This window comes from Neolamprologus brichardi, chromosome 2 (genome assembly GCF_056152115.1).
Source record: "Neolamprologus brichardi isolate AB-2024 chromosome 2, ASM5615211v1, whole genome shotgun sequence".
Classification (NCBI taxonomy): Eukaryota; Metazoa; Chordata; class Actinopteri; order Cichliformes; family Cichlidae; genus Neolamprologus; species Neolamprologus brichardi.
The window spans coordinates 25,993,159-26,012,922 of NC_142105.1; the positions used below are offsets into that span (position 1 = coordinate 25,993,159).

General features: G+C 37.4%; 1 protein-coding gene across 2 annotated transcripts in view; it reads right to left on the bottom strand.

Moving 5' to 3' along the window:
* LOC118454476 (pregnancy-specific beta-1-glycoprotein 4-like) overlaps window positions 1-19,764 on the bottom strand; it is a 53,227-nt gene that overhangs the window by 15,303 nt on the left and 18,160 nt on the right. The window contains exons 1-6 of one of the 2 annotated variants that reach the window (XM_087849481.1): window positions 17,276-17,324; window positions 15,974-16,297; window positions 15,514-15,771; window positions 15,325-15,429; window positions 15,048-15,161; window positions 14,568-14,746 (exon numbers count right to left, since the gene is read on the bottom strand). In XM_087849481.1, the coding sequence (XP_087705607.1) occupies window positions 14,568-14,746; window positions 15,048-15,161; window positions 15,325-15,429; window positions 15,514-15,771; window positions 15,974-16,297; window positions 17,276-17,324 (1,029 nt within the window). Of the gene's footprint in view, window positions 1-14,567; window positions 14,747-15,047; window positions 15,162-15,324; window positions 15,430-15,513; window positions 15,772-15,973; window positions 16,298-17,275; window positions 17,325-19,764 lie in introns of those variants that run through there. The other variant, XM_087849473.1, reaches the window with a different exon arrangement.

Genomic DNA, 19,764 nt, shown 5'->3' on the forward strand with positions numbered 1-19,764 from the left:
CCATAACCAACACAGAGTTAGAACAAATCCCTCTTCAAAACCACAAGAGATCATAAACACGCAAAAACTCAAAGCATGGCGTTCTGAACTCAAGTGTTTAGTTTCCTGACTGTATACCAAATCCCATGTCATTTCTGCAGGAAGCCAGTGCGTGCATAGTTATACAAAGGTTTGATATTGTACAAGATCTCCAGCCTGGGTGATTCTTTTCCTTCACTGATGGCTTCCAACACATTATCCCCATCAAGCCTCTCAGTGAGGGACTCATCACAACTTGATAATCCCATTAGTGTGGGGTACCAGTCAGTAATGTGTACTGCTTTGCTCACCCTCCCTTTTGATCAGGCAGTTGGGCTAGAAAGGTCAGATCATGGATGGATTGTCAGATGAGTGTTGGAGTCCACTGTGCATTTTGTCATGTTTGTTTGGATTAAAGGCAGTGTATGGGGGAACTCTGCAGCACTGCAGACTGACACACAGGAGCTTTGTTAGAGGGGAATGAAGCGATTAAATGGCGTCCGAAAGGTCGATGTAATTAATTTTAAAAAGCCAGTGGGTGGTTAAGAGTCTTACTTGAGTTGGGAGTGAATGGAGCATTGGAGGTAGTCTAAGGTCACCTAGATTAGCAAGGTTTCTGTGGAATTACAAAGGAAGTAACTAAGAGAACTGAGAAAAACTGGGTTAGCCCGAAACAGGCATTTGCAGGCAAGGTAACAGAAATGACTTAATGTTCCCTATTATGGCAACTATTGAGAGAAATATGTCTCAAACCTGAATGAATACTAATCACTACCCAGAATGTATTAAGTTCAAGTACTTTAAGCAGATCTGCCCCTGGTATTTATTCAGGTTTGGATGTATGCATTTGTAAAATATTTTTACATGTGGCCAAATTGCTTCAGATTTGTATGTGGATTGAAGCACGCACATGTGAGTCCTTAAAACTTACACATGAATCATTGTTCACATTTGTAAAGCCTAGTTTACGCTTGTGGGTCATATCGTACACATTTACAATGCTTATGAGACATATTTCTCTTAACAGACAATGATCTATGATGAGAACTGCTGCAAGCTTCAATATGAAATACTCCACAGCTGATTACAATATGCAAGGCAGGTGTGGAAAGCGCTGCTTGTGTGAGACAACACAGGAAGTCTGCACTTGTTACCAGACATGTTTAATTTCCTCGCTGATGTCAGCTTTAACTGACACCTTATAGTTTCTATTTGTTGTTGCGCCATCATCGTTACTGGAACAACAATTTATACCCCCGCACAAGGCCAAGGCATCCTCTCCCTTTCTGTTGTGTAAGCGTGTAGCAATTTCACCTAAAAACACTCAACTTTCTTACCTGTTACCCTTCACACCGTGGGGTGCTTGTATCCTTCTAATGAGGAGTGTATTAACTCTATTATGAGTATAAATTGCAATTAATTTAAAAAAGAAACATAATCAAACTTATTTCTAACAGATCCCTCCTTTCGCAATGTCAGTTGTGAATCCCAATCATGCTTATCGTTTAACTCATCCCTCCAGGATTCCCAGCCAGGTGTGATACTCAGCCCGAGGCCTTTCTCTCCTTAACTTGTACTGTGTCTTCCTTTCAGACAGGAGAGTTACCCTAAGAAGTTCAAAATGTTGTTTAAGCATACTCAATAATTAAATCACTCACTGGTCCCTAAATGATGTCTCTACTGTTCCGTGGATCCTACCCACTCTTCTTCATCTGAATCTCCACCCTTTGATTATTACTGAGTCTTTTTCTCTCTTAAGCCTGTACTGCCTCTCCCTTTCAGACAGGAGAAATCTGTCTGATATAACAGCATCAATAACGTTGAGATATTTAAAACATCCTAAAGGTATTTACAATGCAGTTTTGAAAGAAGGTTTAATCTGGTGGTCATTTGTGAAATGACCACAAAATTCTCTTTAAGAGTTTCAATGTGTCAGAAATCAGTAGATATAACAAAGGAACTTACAGCTGTAGTTGTTATATTTACAAGGGAAATGAGGATGATGCTCAAGTTTCTCAGGTGTCAGGAACTGGCATCACTGTATGAAGCAGTCTAGCTGCTATACAGAAGTGCAGGAGTCCAAAAGAATTTGTCAGTCAAGTAGCTGTGAAATTTGTATACAGAATCACTGCTGATAGTGGAGCCTGTCGCACAACATATTTGGGCATCCACTGTCAGCAATATGATCTTATGTCCAAAACTGTCTTTGTGATTTTGGAATGGACTGAATCGCTGCAGTCCTTTTTAGACAGAGGGACTTACCATCTAATGTGATCACATGACCCAAATAGGTTAATTACTCTGAATCCCACTGTAATTTGGAGAGGCTCACTTTGTGACTGTTCTCAGTGAGGTGTTTTACAGCACTTTAGCAGGCCTGCTTATAAGGAGAACAGATTAATGAATGATTTACATATGCAAAAATGTCTACTCCTCATGAAGGATGAAACCTGACAGGTTTTCTTTAGGCGCCCTGGTTTAGGCATGTCATGTACATCCTGTTGAAGGACAGGAGACCTGCCAATAAAAGTTGGATTTTTTTCCACCTGGTTAGGGATCATCAGATCACAGGTCAGGTACAGGCTAAGCAGGCTCATGATTGAGAAACTGATCAGAACTGTAATGCCATGGTTCCTGTGACGCTTTAAACCACTTAAACTTGCTTGTATTTAGTATACTGTCTCTAAATCAGTGTGCAGTGAGACTCAGAGTGGTAAATCCCCTTATAAGATGTTGCAAATGGCCCCTTATGCACTTAATTGGCAGGATAAGGAACCTAAAAAACTAAAAAAAAAAAAGCTACACCTCCATCCTCGCTGAGGCTCCAAACTGTCTGTGTCATTTGTGCTGTTGTAGTGTAGATCAGATTTGTTTTAGCTTTAAACCTTGAATCTTTATTCAAGGCCATTAAGATCAAACATGGCTAGATGACAAAAAGCGAACAACAAAATGTCACAGTTTTGAGTGTTCAGTTCTTACCAGAATGACTGTGGTAACGGATGCAAATGTTGACCTAAAACAGAAATAGTGGTTTTGTGGCTCCCATCTGTCTCAGTTTAGACCATACGAACAAGTATTTATTGCCATACAGATGAGCATTACACAGGTCTTAAAAACTTTCTCTCTCCTTCTCGCCACCCATTTTGGTAATAAAGACTTATAATCATCTAAAACACTCTTAGTTCAATCTAAGAAATGCAGTGAAGCTTGATTGAAATGTGTTACCATCAATTCCACACTCATCGCAATGTGAAGCCATGTCCTTATTTAAACATTGTTTTTCAGATGTTTTGTTTTTTGGAGTTGTGGATTCCCTGGATCCCTCCCTGGAGCACTGTGTGTTCAGTTCATGTTTGGTGGTGAATAAAGTCAGAGGAAAAAGCTAGAGCACCTGTGTCGTCTGTGCCTTCACACCACAATACAGCCACACTGTGCTGCCATTTCACACTTGTCTAAATGTCATGCTTTGTCTCTGTAATGTTCCTGTTGTGAAGCTCCCCTCACTTGCTCTCCTCTGGTTAAATCATCCGATACTATTTATATGATTTAGAGAAACATGATGCTTTGCATGTAGGTTTTGTGAAGCTTTGCCCTGCAAGCATTGTTTTCATAATAATAAGAACACGTTAGAAAGAAAGAAAGAAAGAAAGAAAGAAGAGATTCACTGACTCACTCACTGAACTTATTTGTAAGCAAATGCAATACCTCTGTGAACCAGTAGAGGGAAACCTGACACCAAAAAGTCTTACTGGGCAAACAGTTCAATTGACACATTAAATGACAATTTTCTGAACGGTTTCTAAATACAAAAACAACAGGAAACAACTATATTAAAGCTCCTGTTTTTAATACATCTCTTCTCACTGGTCGGTGTGTGCTGATGCAGTCAGCAGTGTCAGAGTGCTTCCTCACTAGTGACAGTTTAAGGAGAAAGAGCGATTATTCATAAACAGTCAAAATTACACCAAAAAAATATCCTCTTCCTTTGTATGTCAAAGTAAAAATTATAATGAATTGTTAATGCAGGGAGTAATCAAGTAATGCAGCATTATTTTTAAGGAAAATAGCGAGTAAAGTGTAATACATTACTTTTTTAACTTATGACCCTAACAGTCTACATCAAAATCTATTCAGGGGCTGTTCCTAATACCACTGGGGTAATTAAAGGACTCCTAATAGCATCAACTACAGTCCAAACACAGGTTCCATGTTTCTCTGTCAAGTCAACAGGAAACCTTCAGACAAACTCTCCTTTACACAGATGCAAACAGGCGCACCCTACACTGACCACGTTTCCTGTTCGTGACCAGTTTCACATCAAAACATGCAAATTTAGATTTGGTAGGATATGACTACTTTCACAGTATTTCAGTACTAACTGAAAGCATTTGTCATTATTGCCATTTCTTGTTATTACTGATCATCTTCAGACAAGAATGTGTGAACTCAGACCAGGCAGGATGTGACTAGAATAGAAATGCAGAGAAAGAAGCAATAAATGTTTAATTATTTTAAAACTTTTTTTATCAATTATGTGGATAAACTATTGAAGTGAAAAAGACTACAAAGAGATGAGGAACAACTAATTAATGGCATCATTCAACCATAGCAAAGTCATCAGTATTTATGAATATATGTCTGTGCAAAAGCAAACTGTATTAATATATAGTAAATTAAAATTCAGCAAATATAAAACAGAAGCTTTATTTATAATGTCATAAAGAGATTTTAACACCAGAATAATGGCACTGTCACTACATTTATGCTTAAATGTGTCTTTGGTTGTTTATCTAACGTATGAACTGAACAAAGAAAAGTCTGCAACATGATTACAGACACGGGACTGGGCTCCATAAATGTTGTTCTGACTTTGAACATTTCCTTGATATTTGTACCGATGCTGATTTAAAAAACACTAGCATCTCTGAACAACAACAAAACTCCAGATATGTGTGTTAAACTTGCCCCAGGGGTATTGTAAGTACAAATAAGCTACGACAGTGTTGAACCTGTGCTGTCCCTGTGATCCCAGACTGATGACCAAGTATCATAAATTGGTATTATTTGATTCCATAAAAAGTGACAAAAACAGCTGTTTATCAATTCTTCCACTGACCGCTGCGGCACACCTGCACCAGGGTAAACCTCCGCCTACACCACTCCTGCTTTACAGGTGAAAATAGAGCAAAAGGACCGCTAGTCTTTGACTTTATTTATTTTCTGCTGTGTTTTACTTGCATCTATTTGAAAGAGTGAGTGTAAACACACACAAAAGAAAATTATTTTATGTGCTGGAATGTGCAGAAAATAGGTTTAAATATTAAACAAATTTCTTCCAGTCAGAGAATGTTGCATATAATTACATTTTTGCTTGATGCATAAAGTTAAAAGATTAAAACTAATAAAACAAGTTTTAAAAAGAGACTTTTCCATTTGATTACATTTTGTATGATGGATTATGTAGAAAAAGTAGAATTGGGCTGAAAGATCTATCGCTTTATCACCTATTCAGGTTGTAAATCATGTTTTTAAAAGGTAACTAAGTAACTAAGTAATTAACTACTTTTGAAAATAAGTAATCAGTAAAGTAACTGGATTACTTTTTTGGGGAAGTAATCAGTAATTAGTTACTGATTACTTTTTTCAAGTAACTTGACCAACACTGATTATTAAGATGTTAGTGTCTTATTGTTTGAGGTGCAGGTAATGAAATGAAGCATGTGGGCAAATACACAGATGATTTACAAAAGATGTTTAATCCACTTATTAACAAAACTTTTATTAATAATGCCCTCACTCACCACAAGCAGATATCTTCTGTTCTTTGAAGACAATACTGACGTTGTTCCTGACTGAGCAGACCAGATGTCCTGAGATGAGACGTGCTGTTTCAGAGTGATGTTGTTAGTTTCATTATTTCCAGAAAGGAGCTCAGCATCTGTCAGTGTGCAAAGTTCACCACAAAGAACTTCACACTATATAGCCCCACAATATAAGAAAAGACCCACCAGTAACAGCTCTCCTTACTAAATAGTGACTGAGAAAGAAGAGCATTTTTTTATTACTTTAAATAAAAACAGCTCAAATCATTTTGTATGTACAAAGGAAAGTATAGCAGTAAAACAAATTTATATAAACACTTTAAAAAGACAGAAAAAAAGACCTTTTTTCAGATTGAGCAACAAAAGAAACTAAACAGAGGGAAATCCTTTTCACAGACCTAGTTACTAGCATCCTGGTAACTCATATAGTGGTTAAGAGGTGGAAAGTAACAGAGTAAAAATACTTTGTTACTGTACTTAAATATACATGTATCTGTACTTAACTTGAGTATTTATTTTTTCTGAGAACTTTTACTTTTGCTCTCTACATATTTTAACATATATCTGTACCTTCTACTCCTTACATTTTCAAAGTAGGCTCATTGACATTTGAGGGGAGTATTTATTTTAGCTCACATCTTTTTTTTTAATAAGTGCAGGAGTTCATAAGTTGTGTTAACAGCACTTCAGCATCTAGCTCGCCCTACAGAAGAGGAGCTTTTGCAAAGGCAGAAACAATTTTTAAGTTGCACGTAATTTCAAATGTAAATGTATACATCAGCTCCACAAACTTCAGTAAATGCACAAACTGTTTGTATGCAGTTTGTTTCATAGTGTGTCTGCTTGATTAAAGTCTATTTCACAGGGAGAGAAATGAGTGTGGGATATGTTTTGTAGTTGTAGTTTTTTTCATGACTCATGTCAGAGCTTCACTATTAGCTAAAGTGTTTCCACTCTTATTGGTCATCATAGCGGTTTAATCAGCCAACAAATTACCTTAAGACTACAGTCAGATATTCAAATAATATATTCAGCCCACTGAAACATATTAAACAAAAGCCACTGAGAGGGCAGGAGGTTTTTGTGACCACTTTAATGTACCTCAGAATCCCTTTATCCTCTGTGAATAACCCTGAAGCCTGCAAACAATATACATTTCCTACAGTAAAAAAGGAGCAGCTTGGATAATATTGTGTGGAACGCAAAAAAAAAATCCAACCAGATGGATGGGGTCTACTACGGAGCCCCACAAGGGACATTGGAGAAAAAAAAATGAAGATGACCTTTTGCGAGACCTCGCAAAACTTTTGCGAGATGTGCTGGGAGTGCGGCGTTCCCCCCAGCTCTAGTGGGCCTCGACCTCCTGATCAGCTGGTGGGTAACAGACGTCGCTGAAAACGTCGGAGCACTTTTGAAAATATGTGATGTCTTGATAAACCAAGCAGTAATATTAAAACTAAGTAGCATCCACCATTGTTGGAAACTGGAATTGGCTGAGCCACGCTATGAATTCTGGGATAGGTTGGGCCACAAAGATACACCGACTCAGTCTTCAAATGCAACCTGTGAAGGATTATCTTTTTTGCAAGATGATAGACTAGATTGCATTAATAATTAAAAAAAGGAAACAAAAACACACACACTGCTGCAGAAAGAGAGACACATAGCTTTAGCTATCCTCTGTACTGAAAGACACAGACACACTGGTGTAGCTGTCCATAGCACTAAAACCCATGGTGTAGCTGTCTATGGTGCTGAAGTACATGGATACATTGGTGTAGCTATCCATCGTGCCAAATCACGCAGATCTACATCAGATCTAGAACAATCTACATGGCTATCCGTGGTGAAAACAAAACACTCACTGTTGCTTTAAATAATTAACTCTATGCACTACAAACCACCTACCTTGGGATAGCCAACCAGTCTGTATGGGTCACCTCTAAAGCATCAAATCCACAGCAACAGTGGGTAGCTCTTGCCAACAGTTTGGTGCCGATTGATTTTAATGTACAGAAAGGTTTTTTGTTGTTGTTGTTGTTGTTGTTGGCTGTTTTGAAATCACAGGGGTGCAGAGATGAGCGATTGGAGTGGAAAACAAAGCTCATTCTTGGGTGGAAGGCATCATGTTTAGTTTTATGAAGTTCATGAAGTTTGTCACTCTTGTTAGACTCAAAGAACACACTGAACTCATAACTATAAAAAGAAATGTGGGGGTGAAATGTATGTTTTATATTTAACTAATAATAATGATCAATAAGCAACAGTAACACATCTGTAAACCAGTAGAGGGAAACGTCACACCTTTTCATACCTATCTGTTCACTTCTTACATTTTCTTAAACAGCTGTTTATCAAAATGGCAGCAAAAGCTTAAAAAATGAATTTGTGGAGGACATCAGAAGGACAGTTAACTGAAATGTTTTAAATACAGAACAAGAAAAAACTCAATTAAAGTTCCTACTTTAATTCTGTCAAATGTTTCATGTCATTACTGTTTAAAATAATGATATTTAAAGGCCTACATCTGTAATTAGAATCATATGAGACAAATACATGAGTATATAATTGTGTAAAATTGTGAGGTTTCAACTAGTTTAAAATTAGGGCTGGGTATCGTCACTGATTTCTAGAATCGATTCAATTCCGATTCCCAAGGTCCCGAATCAATTCGATCCACGATTCGATTTAATTCGATTCAATTCGATTCGATTCGAATCTGGGAAATTTTGACAGTCAGAAATATTATAATTCAGATCAGTACATTTACATATTTTTGTATCTATAAAAAGAAAGCTGACACATTATCAAAGGTGTAAGCATCACAGCAGATGCCTTTGTGTCAAAGTAGCTGAAGATAAAACACAGAAAAACATGAAGGCGATCTTCCTGGCCTGGGATTTTATAAAAATATTCTGCAGTACATCAAAAAGGAAAGAAAACCATTAATCAACACATGAACATTACCTCTGAAGTTACAGCGGTTTTATTAGAGACACGGCTAAGCGTTTTGCATTTTGCATAATTTTAAAAAGTTTAAATTTGTTCAGTATTGAACGGCAGAAATTAGGTTTTCTTCTCGGAAGTATATAAAACGAAAAAAAACGTCAGCTAACAGCGCTGTAAACAATGGTAGACTTGTGCCTAACAAGCAAGCGAATAATGCAGAAAACAGTACAGAGAGAGGGGGGGGAGGAGGGAGAGAGAGCGAGAGAGAGCGCGAGAGAGAGCGAGCGCGAGAGAGAGCTGTGCATCATGGTCTAAGCAAAACAGTAAAAGTAAGAGTGAATACATGACGATGTTTATGTGAAGCATAGTTTGGATCTTCTTTTGCTGCTGGTTCGGTCAATATTGTTTGGAGAGACATCAAACTAACAGCTTTAGAATCAGCGCATAAAGGGCGTGAACACAAAGCGCGGACCCGCCGACAGATTAGAATCAGCGAGCTGTCGGCTTTCAGCCCCGACTGTGAGAAAGGTGACATCTAACTGATTCTGATCTGCGGGTCCGCGCTGTGTGTTTACGTCTTTGTGCAGAATCCGTGTTCCTGCTCTCATTTACTGTCTTAGCTGTTTGGTGGTTGTTGAAATTTTGTGAGATTTCACAAGAGATTCTGGCATTTCGGGCAAAATAAATTTATATTAAAAAATCGATTCAGGATTTTAATGAATCAATTTTACGTTATCCAAGCCAGAATCGATTTTAATCGATAAATCGATTATCAAAACCCACCCCTATTTAAAATGGATAGTTACATATTTTCTATGGCTATGCTTATATTCAAGTATTAAAAATAACCACAAATAATATTCTTGTTAGGACTTGGAGTAAAGTAAAGTAAATTTTTATTTATATAGCACCTTTCAAGACAAAAGATCACAAAATGCTTCACACAGAAATACCAAGGCATAAAACAAAAACAGATAGAAAGTTAACCAAAAGCAATTGTAAAAAGATGAGTTTTTAGTTATTTTTTTTAAAAGAGACTACTGAGTCCACAGATCTTAAGCTCAGAGGGAGAGCGTTCCACAGTCTGGGGGCCACAGTGGCAAAGGGTTTCTCAGGGTGAAGTTTTCCCCTGTCTCCCTTAGTTCTCCACCTTGTATGCTGTGTGTGCAGTGTTTTGAACAACCTGCAGACACTCCAGGGAGTTTTTGCTTAGACATATAAACAGTGAATTACTATAGTCTAAACGTGATGAAATGAATGCATGTGTAACAATCTCCAGTTTGGTGTGAGATACAATAGGGCTCAATTTAACAATGTTTCTTAGATGATAAAAGCAAAACCGAAGCAGAAATTTGACATAAACATCCAAAGTGAGAGCCAAGTTAAATGTTTACCTATAGGTTGCTGATAGACAATTTCACAAATGTCAAAAGGGGACCAAGAGCTTTCGTTGTCTTAGGTGAAAATCTGTCAGGAGCACATTCAAGGACTTTAGTTTTTCCTTCATTAAGTTGAAGGAAGTTGTCAGCCATCCAACCTTTAATGGATTCTAAGCACTGATTTAGAATCTACAGCTTAGAAACATCTTGGGGCTTAAAAGAAATGTATAACTGAATGTCATTTGCATAGCAGTGATAGCAAATGTCCTTAAAGGGGTCAAAGTATGCTGAAGAGGAAGTAGATATATTAGAAACAATAAAGGTCCCAATACAGAACCACGTGACACACCATAGGTAATGGAAGTGGAAGATTACCTGTACTTAGAAACCGCCACAGAAAAGCATCATACATACAAATATGAGGAGAACCACTCCAAGGCAGATTCAGATACACCGACCCAATATTCAGCCTTCCAAGCAGAATGCGGTGGTCAGCCGTACCAAAGGCCAACGTGAGCTCCTTTACTCATTAAACTAATTTGCATTCTACTTTTTACACTGCTATCATTGTTTCTATTAAAAGGATCACACCTTTACCAAATAATGTGTCTCAAGTGTTACAAATGAATAAAATCAAACAAATACAGAAAGCATGCACAGAGCTTTATACAGAATTGCATACTGACCTAATAAGATGTAATACAGATTTGTGCAGAAGGAAACAAATAAACAGTTGACAGTGAGTTTAGTAAAAGCACTTCTTATTTTAAACAAGAGGAAAGTCCTGTGGTTGTTCAGCATTTTCTCTTCTTTTTTTTTCTTCCACGTGCTCCTGTGCTTCCACGAGTTTTTACTTTTGGCCTGTGGAAATTCCTCAGTGTAGGCTGTATAGTAGTGGCAGACTAATTTACCTGATTCCCTAATCTTGTTGAAGGGAAGTTGTTATACTGTCTTTTTTTTTAATCCATTTCGCTTTCCCTCACAAGCCTAGCTGTTAAAGTTTTCTTCATTGCACTATTTCATAATTTCACTGAGATTTGTAGAATGAGCCATTCTTTCAGAAATGTTTGTAAAGGCAGACTGCATGGCTAGGTGATTGATTTAATATACATGTGGCAATGCAATTGAAAACACTTGCTGGTTATCTTCTTCATCATGTTTGGATTTCATGCTTTACCTTAACTGTTTGCCTCATGAACTCTACCTTTTTTTACCTATAGGTTTTATCTTATAAATTTGAGCTTTATTTGCCTCCTTCCCATTATAGGGTTGTTGCTTTATTTTTGTTGTGTTTTTACTGTTTTATTTATTACTTTCCAATACACTGGTGCCTCAAATCAAATGTTATTGAATGTCCCATTAAACCTTGATGAGTTTTGTTTAAAGCTTGATAGGGGAAAATTAAATAATACTATGGTCCATCTTATTTATTTAAAATTGAAGGACTATAATGGACTAAAACACAGTTCAGACTGTTTATTGAATACATTGGGCAAAATCTTGGAGAAGCTCACGGCTCTGCAACGGGAATTGAGAGACCTTGTGACTAGTGATGGACATTAGACCAACTGTAAAATTGGATGCAGTTTGTTCGCACTAACCAAAACAACTACCATCTTCAACTCATGCGGCCCCCCTGGTGCCACCTGGTTGCTCAAGGCAAAAGCTGGCAGAAATAACAAAATTCTCCCTTAGATAACAAGACTGTTGTTGTGAAGGGACACTTTCTCTCAACTGAACACGGAACACACACACATACGCATGTATACTAACACAGACCCAGTGTCCTCCAGGGCCAACCTTGGATTTGGAACCTGGATTAATAAAATGATATTGCACTGAATTGAGTTCAGCCAGAATTTAAAAACTGAACTCTGAAATAAAAGTAGGATGGTCGCTTTCTATTTTGAAACATCCAATTTTATTACTCCCTGTTGACATTTTATACTTTCTATGCAGTAAATCATAAAAAGCACTTCATGCGACCTTCTATTGTTTGTGCACTGTTTCTGTTGCTTTACTGGGGAAACACACACACACCCAAGGTAAACGCAAATTTTAGATTTATCAAAAAGAAGAAGCATGAATTTTCCCTTCCTGTTTATGGGAAGTTTCCTTTCCTATTTCACAGGGTGACGATTGTAGATTGAAGTTATTGACATATTAAGTGTGGTCCTTATTAAAAATGTGCAAGTACACCACTTTAAGGAAAATAATGGGATAAAAATGGTTGCAGGAGTAAACCAATGCAAAACAAGTAATGCAAAATAAACCGTTAAGGTATAAGTGCAGGGCAACATGAGAGGAACGCAAACAAGAGGAGTGTAGTGTGAAAAATTGAGCTTGGTGTCATAACAAGAACAGAGAGAAAAAAAACACGAGTTTGTGAACAACCTTCTTTTTCTAAGACGTGCGTAAACCCAGGTAATTGTGATAATGATGACTAATAATGAATAATAATGAGGGGTTTTTTTTCTTTAAATGGCCAGCCATCTCATGGTAGACTGAAGTCATATAGCTCAATCACCACTAATGTTACAACTTTCAAGATGAGCTAAACAAATTTCTGATGTATTTTGTGATAACAACCATCTTATAAAAAGTGCACAACAGCAGACCAGCAGGTTAACAATCCCCCTGTTCTGAGGCTGAAAGCTCCTGGAAGTGTCCCTCTGTTTACTAATATCAGTGGCCAAATCCAAGTAAAATCCAAGTTAAAGCAATTTGAAACATGGTTAGATGAAAAAGTGACACATTTGCCGAATTGTTGATATCTGGATGTCTTATAAACATCCAAATGTTCAGCCTTTTTACTTTATTTGTGTTTTAAGGATTCTTCGTATTATTGCAGGGTCTTTACCATACGATATAAAGCTCCTTGAGGCAACATGTTGTAATTTGGTGCTATATAAATAAAACTGAATTGAGTTGGATGATCTGGTCCAACTTCTACCAAGTCAAAAACAAGTCAAATTCAAATGGAAAGAGAAAAATACAATACAATACAATTTTATTTATATAGCAAGTTTAAATTCAGGGTGTACACCAAAGTGCTTCACAGTAAGGAATAAACAGAAAAATGATTACACTGAACAGCAAGTCATTAAAACAAGGTTAAAACAGAGAAACAAACAAAGGCATTAGTAAGTAGGGATAGGGAGAATTCATGATAATCCAGAGAAATGAGTAACAATACAGCAGTTAGTGAACGGTGAGAATTAGCAAGTCAGAAGAGCCAGGTTGAATAGGTAAGTTTTCAAGTGTGCTTTAAAGAATTGAATGGACTCAGAAACATGAATGGTAGCAGGAAGACTATTCCAGAGGTTTGGTGCTACAGAGGCAATGGCACAATCACCCCTACTCACTGACCAGACGATCACAAAGAACAGCTGGGAGAATAAAGACTGAGGAAGTCGGTGAGATAGTCAGGCGCAAGGTTGTGTAGGCATTTGAAAGTAAGCAGCAGAACTTTAAAATCAATACAAAATTTAATAGGCAGCCAATGTAAGTCAGAGAGCACAGGAGTAATGGAGGCAAACTTTCTAGTTCCGGTTAGAAGACGAGCTGCAGCATTCTGGACAAGCTGTAACCATTGGGGGTGAGCGAGTTGGAGTCCAGAGTAGAGAGCGTTACAGTAATCTAATCTGGAGGTCACAAAGGCATGTATAAGTTTTTCAAGATCTTTGTACGGTATTAGAAGTTTGACCTTGGAAATTTGGCGCAATTGGAAGAAGCCAGATTTAACCACAAAGGAAACCTGTTTATCCAGTTTAAATGAACTATCCAGGAAAACACCTAGATTACTTACAGTATCGGTAAGAAGAAAGCAAAGGGACCAAATCGGGCAGCTAGCTGATCTTGTGGAGTGTGACTATCAAACACCATAATCTCAGTTTTCTTCTCATTTAAAATGAGAGAATTGGCTGACAGCCACTCTGTGATCTCTCTCAAGCAGTCAGACAAACGATTCAATGAAGCTGGCAGGTCATCAGACAATTGGAAATGGATTTGAATGTTGTCAGCATAACAGTGGTAGGAGATCTGATACTCCAAATAGTAGAGTGCCCAGGAGGACGGCCTGCCAAGCACACTGGCGCCATCTTGGATTTACGATTAGATCCTCCCCTCAACCCTCATAAATAACAATGTTCTATGAGACCTTCCACAGAATATATGTAGAAAAAACTCACAGTATTTGTGCAACATACTAAATCAAGAGATTGGAAGCGCAATAAAAGTAAATATCAGTAAGTATTTATATCAGTAAGTATTACCTTTGATAGTATATATTATATTTTACTGATGGGAAATCACATTTAACAAAAAACATCTTGACAGCAGCTCCTCACTCCATCAGCTTTCAGCTGTGCAGTCTGTGTATAGGCACTGACCACTTAAATTACATGGCTTTATGGACGTTGCCATACAAACAAGCATTTCCTGTTGGTTCCGTCTGCCGAGGACGCTTTGAATACTTGACTTTGCCAAACTCTAGCTCAGCTCTTCTCTCCAGTTGTTTCGCCTGCCGTTTCACAACCCTAATATCAGCAAAGATTTCTTCCTGGTCATCTTCTTCCTCTGAGGAATAGCAAGTAGAGGGGTGGGGCAGCAGAAAAAGTTGGTTAGTTTTATCACAAAGACTGGAAATAATGTAAAAATGATTCACACAAAATATGACTTTTGAAATGGGTTCATCAGCAAGCTTTAGACTTTATGGTAGGACAGATCTGTCTTCTGTGGTAATGGTAGCTGGTTAAACACTATCCATGTATTTAACTGACATATCTTGTCATCAAAAAAGTTTCATTTAAAAATTTCCAATAATTATTATTTTTTTAATCTGAGCATTGTGAGTGAGGAAAAAGATGAAGTTTAGTACCTTTTTGTTTTTTAGGTTTGCTGTTTTTCTTTTTCCGCTGAGCACAGATGACTGCTATACCCACAAGTAAGAAAATGATGAGCGTCGTGAGAACACCAATTAGTGGCAAATTTCCTGTTTCATAAATTTTAAAAAAGAGCTGTTATTTGAGTCAGAAAACACGATTTTATGAAAAAATTAAATGGGGATAAATAAGAAAATCACACCAGTGGATGTAGTTAGTTTTCAATTTCTAATACACATATGTCATCACTTATGGCAGCTCCGTTCTCCTTACCCTTAAAAATCTGTGCTGGTTCAACACACAGGGTGTTACTGGCTTTATGCACCCACCCCGATATCATTGTCCCATTGACTGTGGTGCAGTTAATAAAAATGAACCCTATGAGCAAAAGAGATAATTCATGACCATTTTAAAAAGTGACATTAATTGTCAAAGTTGTGATTATCGCCTACTATCACTCACCACAGGTAGATATCCTCTCTTCTTTGGAGACATTACTGACGTTGTTCCTGACTGAGCAGACCAGAGTTCCTGAGACATGCTGTTTCAGAGTCATGATGTTAGTTTCATTATCTCCAGAAAGAAGCTCAGCATCTGTCAGTGTGCGTCCATCGAAAGTCCAGCTGTACTGAGGACTGTCCCCTCGCTCAGAGGAGCAGGACACCCTCATCTCTCCCTGGGACAGACACCGAGAGACCAGCAGGACAGAGGACACAGGAGCTGAGGAAAAACACACAGATGATCTTTATTTAAAAAAAAAAATCAGGATCTTTGTCCTTCGTTGTAGTCTCTAATGAAAACCAAGTATAAAGCATAAAACACAAATATGTAAAATGTGAGATTTGTGAGATATATAGATGACCAAAACAAGGTTAAATTCAGATCTTTTAATGGCTTAATTTCCCAACAGGGAAGCATTTACCTTGAATAAACAACTGTAAAGTCCGCTCGCCTGATGATCTTCCATCTGAATCAAAGGTTTGAAGGGTATAATTACCACTGTCCGACCTACTCAGGTTATTGATCCTAAATGTTCCATTACTGGGGAAAATATATCTATGTTCTATGGTATTAGAAATAACCTTATTCTTTCTCACATCTAGTATTTTTAATGAATTATTTAACACTTGGTATCTAGATATTTCTGAGGTGTTGTCCATCAGCTGGATGTCCACGGTTCCTCCCAAAGCTCCATAACACTGAGCTCCATCCTGTCTGCCATCACAGTGAGTTTCCACACCTGGAACTTTTGAAACATTAATAAAGAAAAACATTTGTAATTCATTAGTTTCTGTTAAATAGTTTTACGTGTTACAAATATTTCTGAACTACCACATTGAAACGTAATACCAAACTGCATATTGAATAATCCATTATTTGGATTAGGTGTGTATAAAATGATGAGCATTGTACTACTGCCATAAATATATGATCTCAGACTACTTTGCAGAAGTAGTTTTCCAAGGTGCAAGTAATCACCACAGTAATGTTTCCAACAGTGCAATCATGTTAATAACCAAGATAAACAGTTAAACAGATCCTCCACAGTTTTGGCCAAAGCGAACACCATAAAATTTGTTGGGCAATTAAAACTAAAACATGGATACCATGTCTATAGAAGAACTTTTCAGACTCTTTTCACCTATAGATAGTTATGGAGAGCTCAGTAGGTCAGTTGAAATGCTAATATTTTCATGAAAAAATACAAATAGATACAAAAATGGCACAATAACATAAAGTGCTTATATGAACAATGTAACATTTAACAGAAACAACAAAAAGAAGAAAGAAACAGAAACAAAGAACAGTCTTAAATTTTTAAATATCTCATTATTATGTTTATCTTACCACTGCTACTATCCATCCTATGCAATTATTGCTCACATTTACACTGCAGGTACAGTAGTGTCACCAATGAACCTAATGCCTATTCATCCATTTTCTTCACTTTATCCAATTCAGGGCCACTGCTACTAAAATTAGAGACATGGCCATAAAGAAACTAAAGCGCTGCTCAAAGGGTTACAAACTGTAGATTTTGCCAAAAAGAATATAACCTGAATTTTTAAAACAAATAAAAGCACAAATCAATTTTTTTTCAAGTATTAGTAGAGTTACTTTAACATCCCTTATTTTAAAAAATGGTATTGCGTCAAAACACATTGCTTATATATAACATATTATTAATTATTTATATTTTTTAAAAACACCTTGATCAGCTCACCATGAGGCACTCCCAGTAGAATCACCATCAAGCCAAGCACAGCTTCCATGTCTCCTCACTGTTCAATGTGTGTTGACATAGTTGGAAGTTGTCAGAGTACTTTATTAAATGGCATGCACATATCTCCAATACTTAATGGTCATAAATGACTCCTTGGAAAACCTGTTCTCACTGCATATGTGTAAATCTGAAAAAGGAAGTGAAAACAACACGTACCTTATTTGGCAGAAATAAAAGGGAGCTCATAGAGCTTCCAAGGGCTTTTTCAGTCATTATTTACGTTGTCACTGGACTATTTTTAGATCTGCAACCAACTAGCACTATCTTTCTATTACATTCAGCCACTGGCTTAATCCAATTCAACAAAAGTCTCATTTAAAGTTCATATTTTAGTGACTTACATGTAGTTTATGTCCCTCATGCAGGTAAATGCATTTACATCCACAGTGGAAGCAGAAACACCTTAAACCATTTTTAAAAATTAACATCACCATTTTAAGCATTGTAGTTTATAGGGTGATTAGTGGTTTTCATGACTGTTGTTGCCAATATTCATTCATACCAGAATCAGAATACAGCCCTGCATTCTGTGAGAGAAATGTTTCATTGCTCATTCTCAGCTGTAACACACTACAGCTACATGATGACTGAAACTAGCACCATTGCCTGCCACAAGTTCAGTTTCATGATCATTAATATGTAAAATGTAACAACCCTGCCATAGTCCCTCAGTCCTCCCTGGCTGACTTCCCCAGGTTGGGCTTCTGTCTGTCTCTTGTTGTTGTTGGCTGCGCTCAGGTGGGACTTATCCTGGGTGCAACGAAGGCAAATATGTCTCAAAAGAATTCCAAATCTTTATGACATAATCCTCAAGCGTAAACTAAGCTTTACAAATGTATTGGAGGTAGTGTGTAGGCACCTGGCAATTATCAGAGAGTTGGTGGAGAAGTCCTTCTTGTAACAATTTACAGAGAATTGGTGTCAGAACTGAAAATAGAGATAAATGTTTTTGCAAGCAGCAGGTAAGTAGTTGTCCAGATTGGCAAGGTTTCTGTAGAAGTACGGGGAAGTAATTAGGAGAACTGAGAGGAAACTGGGTTAGAACAAACAGGCAATTGAAGGCAACAGAAATGACTTAATGTTCCCCACAATGCTGGAAACTATGGAGAGAAATGTGTCTTTAAAGGGTTACACATGTGTATGATATGATCCACCTGCATAAACTAAGCTTCACAAATGTGTGCTATGATTTGTGTGTAACTTTTGAGGAGTCACGTGCATGTGTTTGAATCCACACTCAAATATGAAGCAATTTGACCACAAGTGAAACTATTTTACAAATCCAAACCTGGATAACTACTCATTATTTTATTAGGTTCAGCTCACCAATCCCAAACCTTTCTGTGTGTACAAATAATTAACATTGCTCTCGGTTAAAAAAACGCTAAATTTGTCTGGACAAATAGCTTGAGACGCACATCACATTGCATGCCCAGTTGGGGTTTTGAGTAACATTTAATGCTGCCAGCTTCCCACAGATCCACAAATGTAAGCTGCTTTCAAGTTGCAGTGGAAACCTGGGACAACCAGGCTTCCACTATATACCTGCTGTCTTTTTCTCTTTTTTTCAAGAGTGTAGTGTCTGCAGTTGGTTAATCCATGTTTTTGAAGTAAAGGGCTGTGAGCTGTTGTGTTTGTTTAGAAAAAGAAACATCCATTTTATTTAAAAACAAACAAACATGTATTTGGATTATTGGATGCTTGTATTCCTTTCCCTTTCTCCCTGGAGCACTGTGCACTGTGTTTAACATTATAGACTTCATTGTGAATAAACACACTGATCTTTTACTTTAAGACGTATGTTTGAGTCGAGCCTGCCTCATTGGCCATGAAATTTTGTTTAATTTTGGCGGTTTAATTATGAAAAATGTAACAATTAAATTAAATATTTTGGTGATTAAGTTTTAAAGCCTGACTATATCTACATCTGTAATTGTTGAAAATAAATTAAATGAGAGAAATAAATACAAGTAAAACATGTTGGATTTTGGGTTCATCATTTAGTTTTTTTCCTTTGGAGCACCGGTGACTGCACAACTAGAGAGTACACCCGTCATCACTTCACCAAATCTGATAAGCATGTGTCAGTAACCAAGCTCACTGGTCATGGTCGCCCTAGCTTAAATGCATTCTTATTAAAAATATATCTTTGCCTTCTCACTGTTCAGTGTGTGTTGACACCGTCAGCAACAGCCTCCAACAGCATCCTGTTAGTGAGCAGCCTCACAGGAGGATGTGTGAAAACTCTGACCAAAAAGAGCATTGTTATATTCGGCGTATTGTTTGAAAAGGGGTAAAAGCAGTTGACACATTACTTCCTCTTTAAACTTACAAGAATTGGAAATTTCTGAGACACCCGTTTGGACTGACATGAAGAGGGAAATGATCTTCATGGTAGAGAAAACAAGAGCTGGCATTTTTAAAAGATC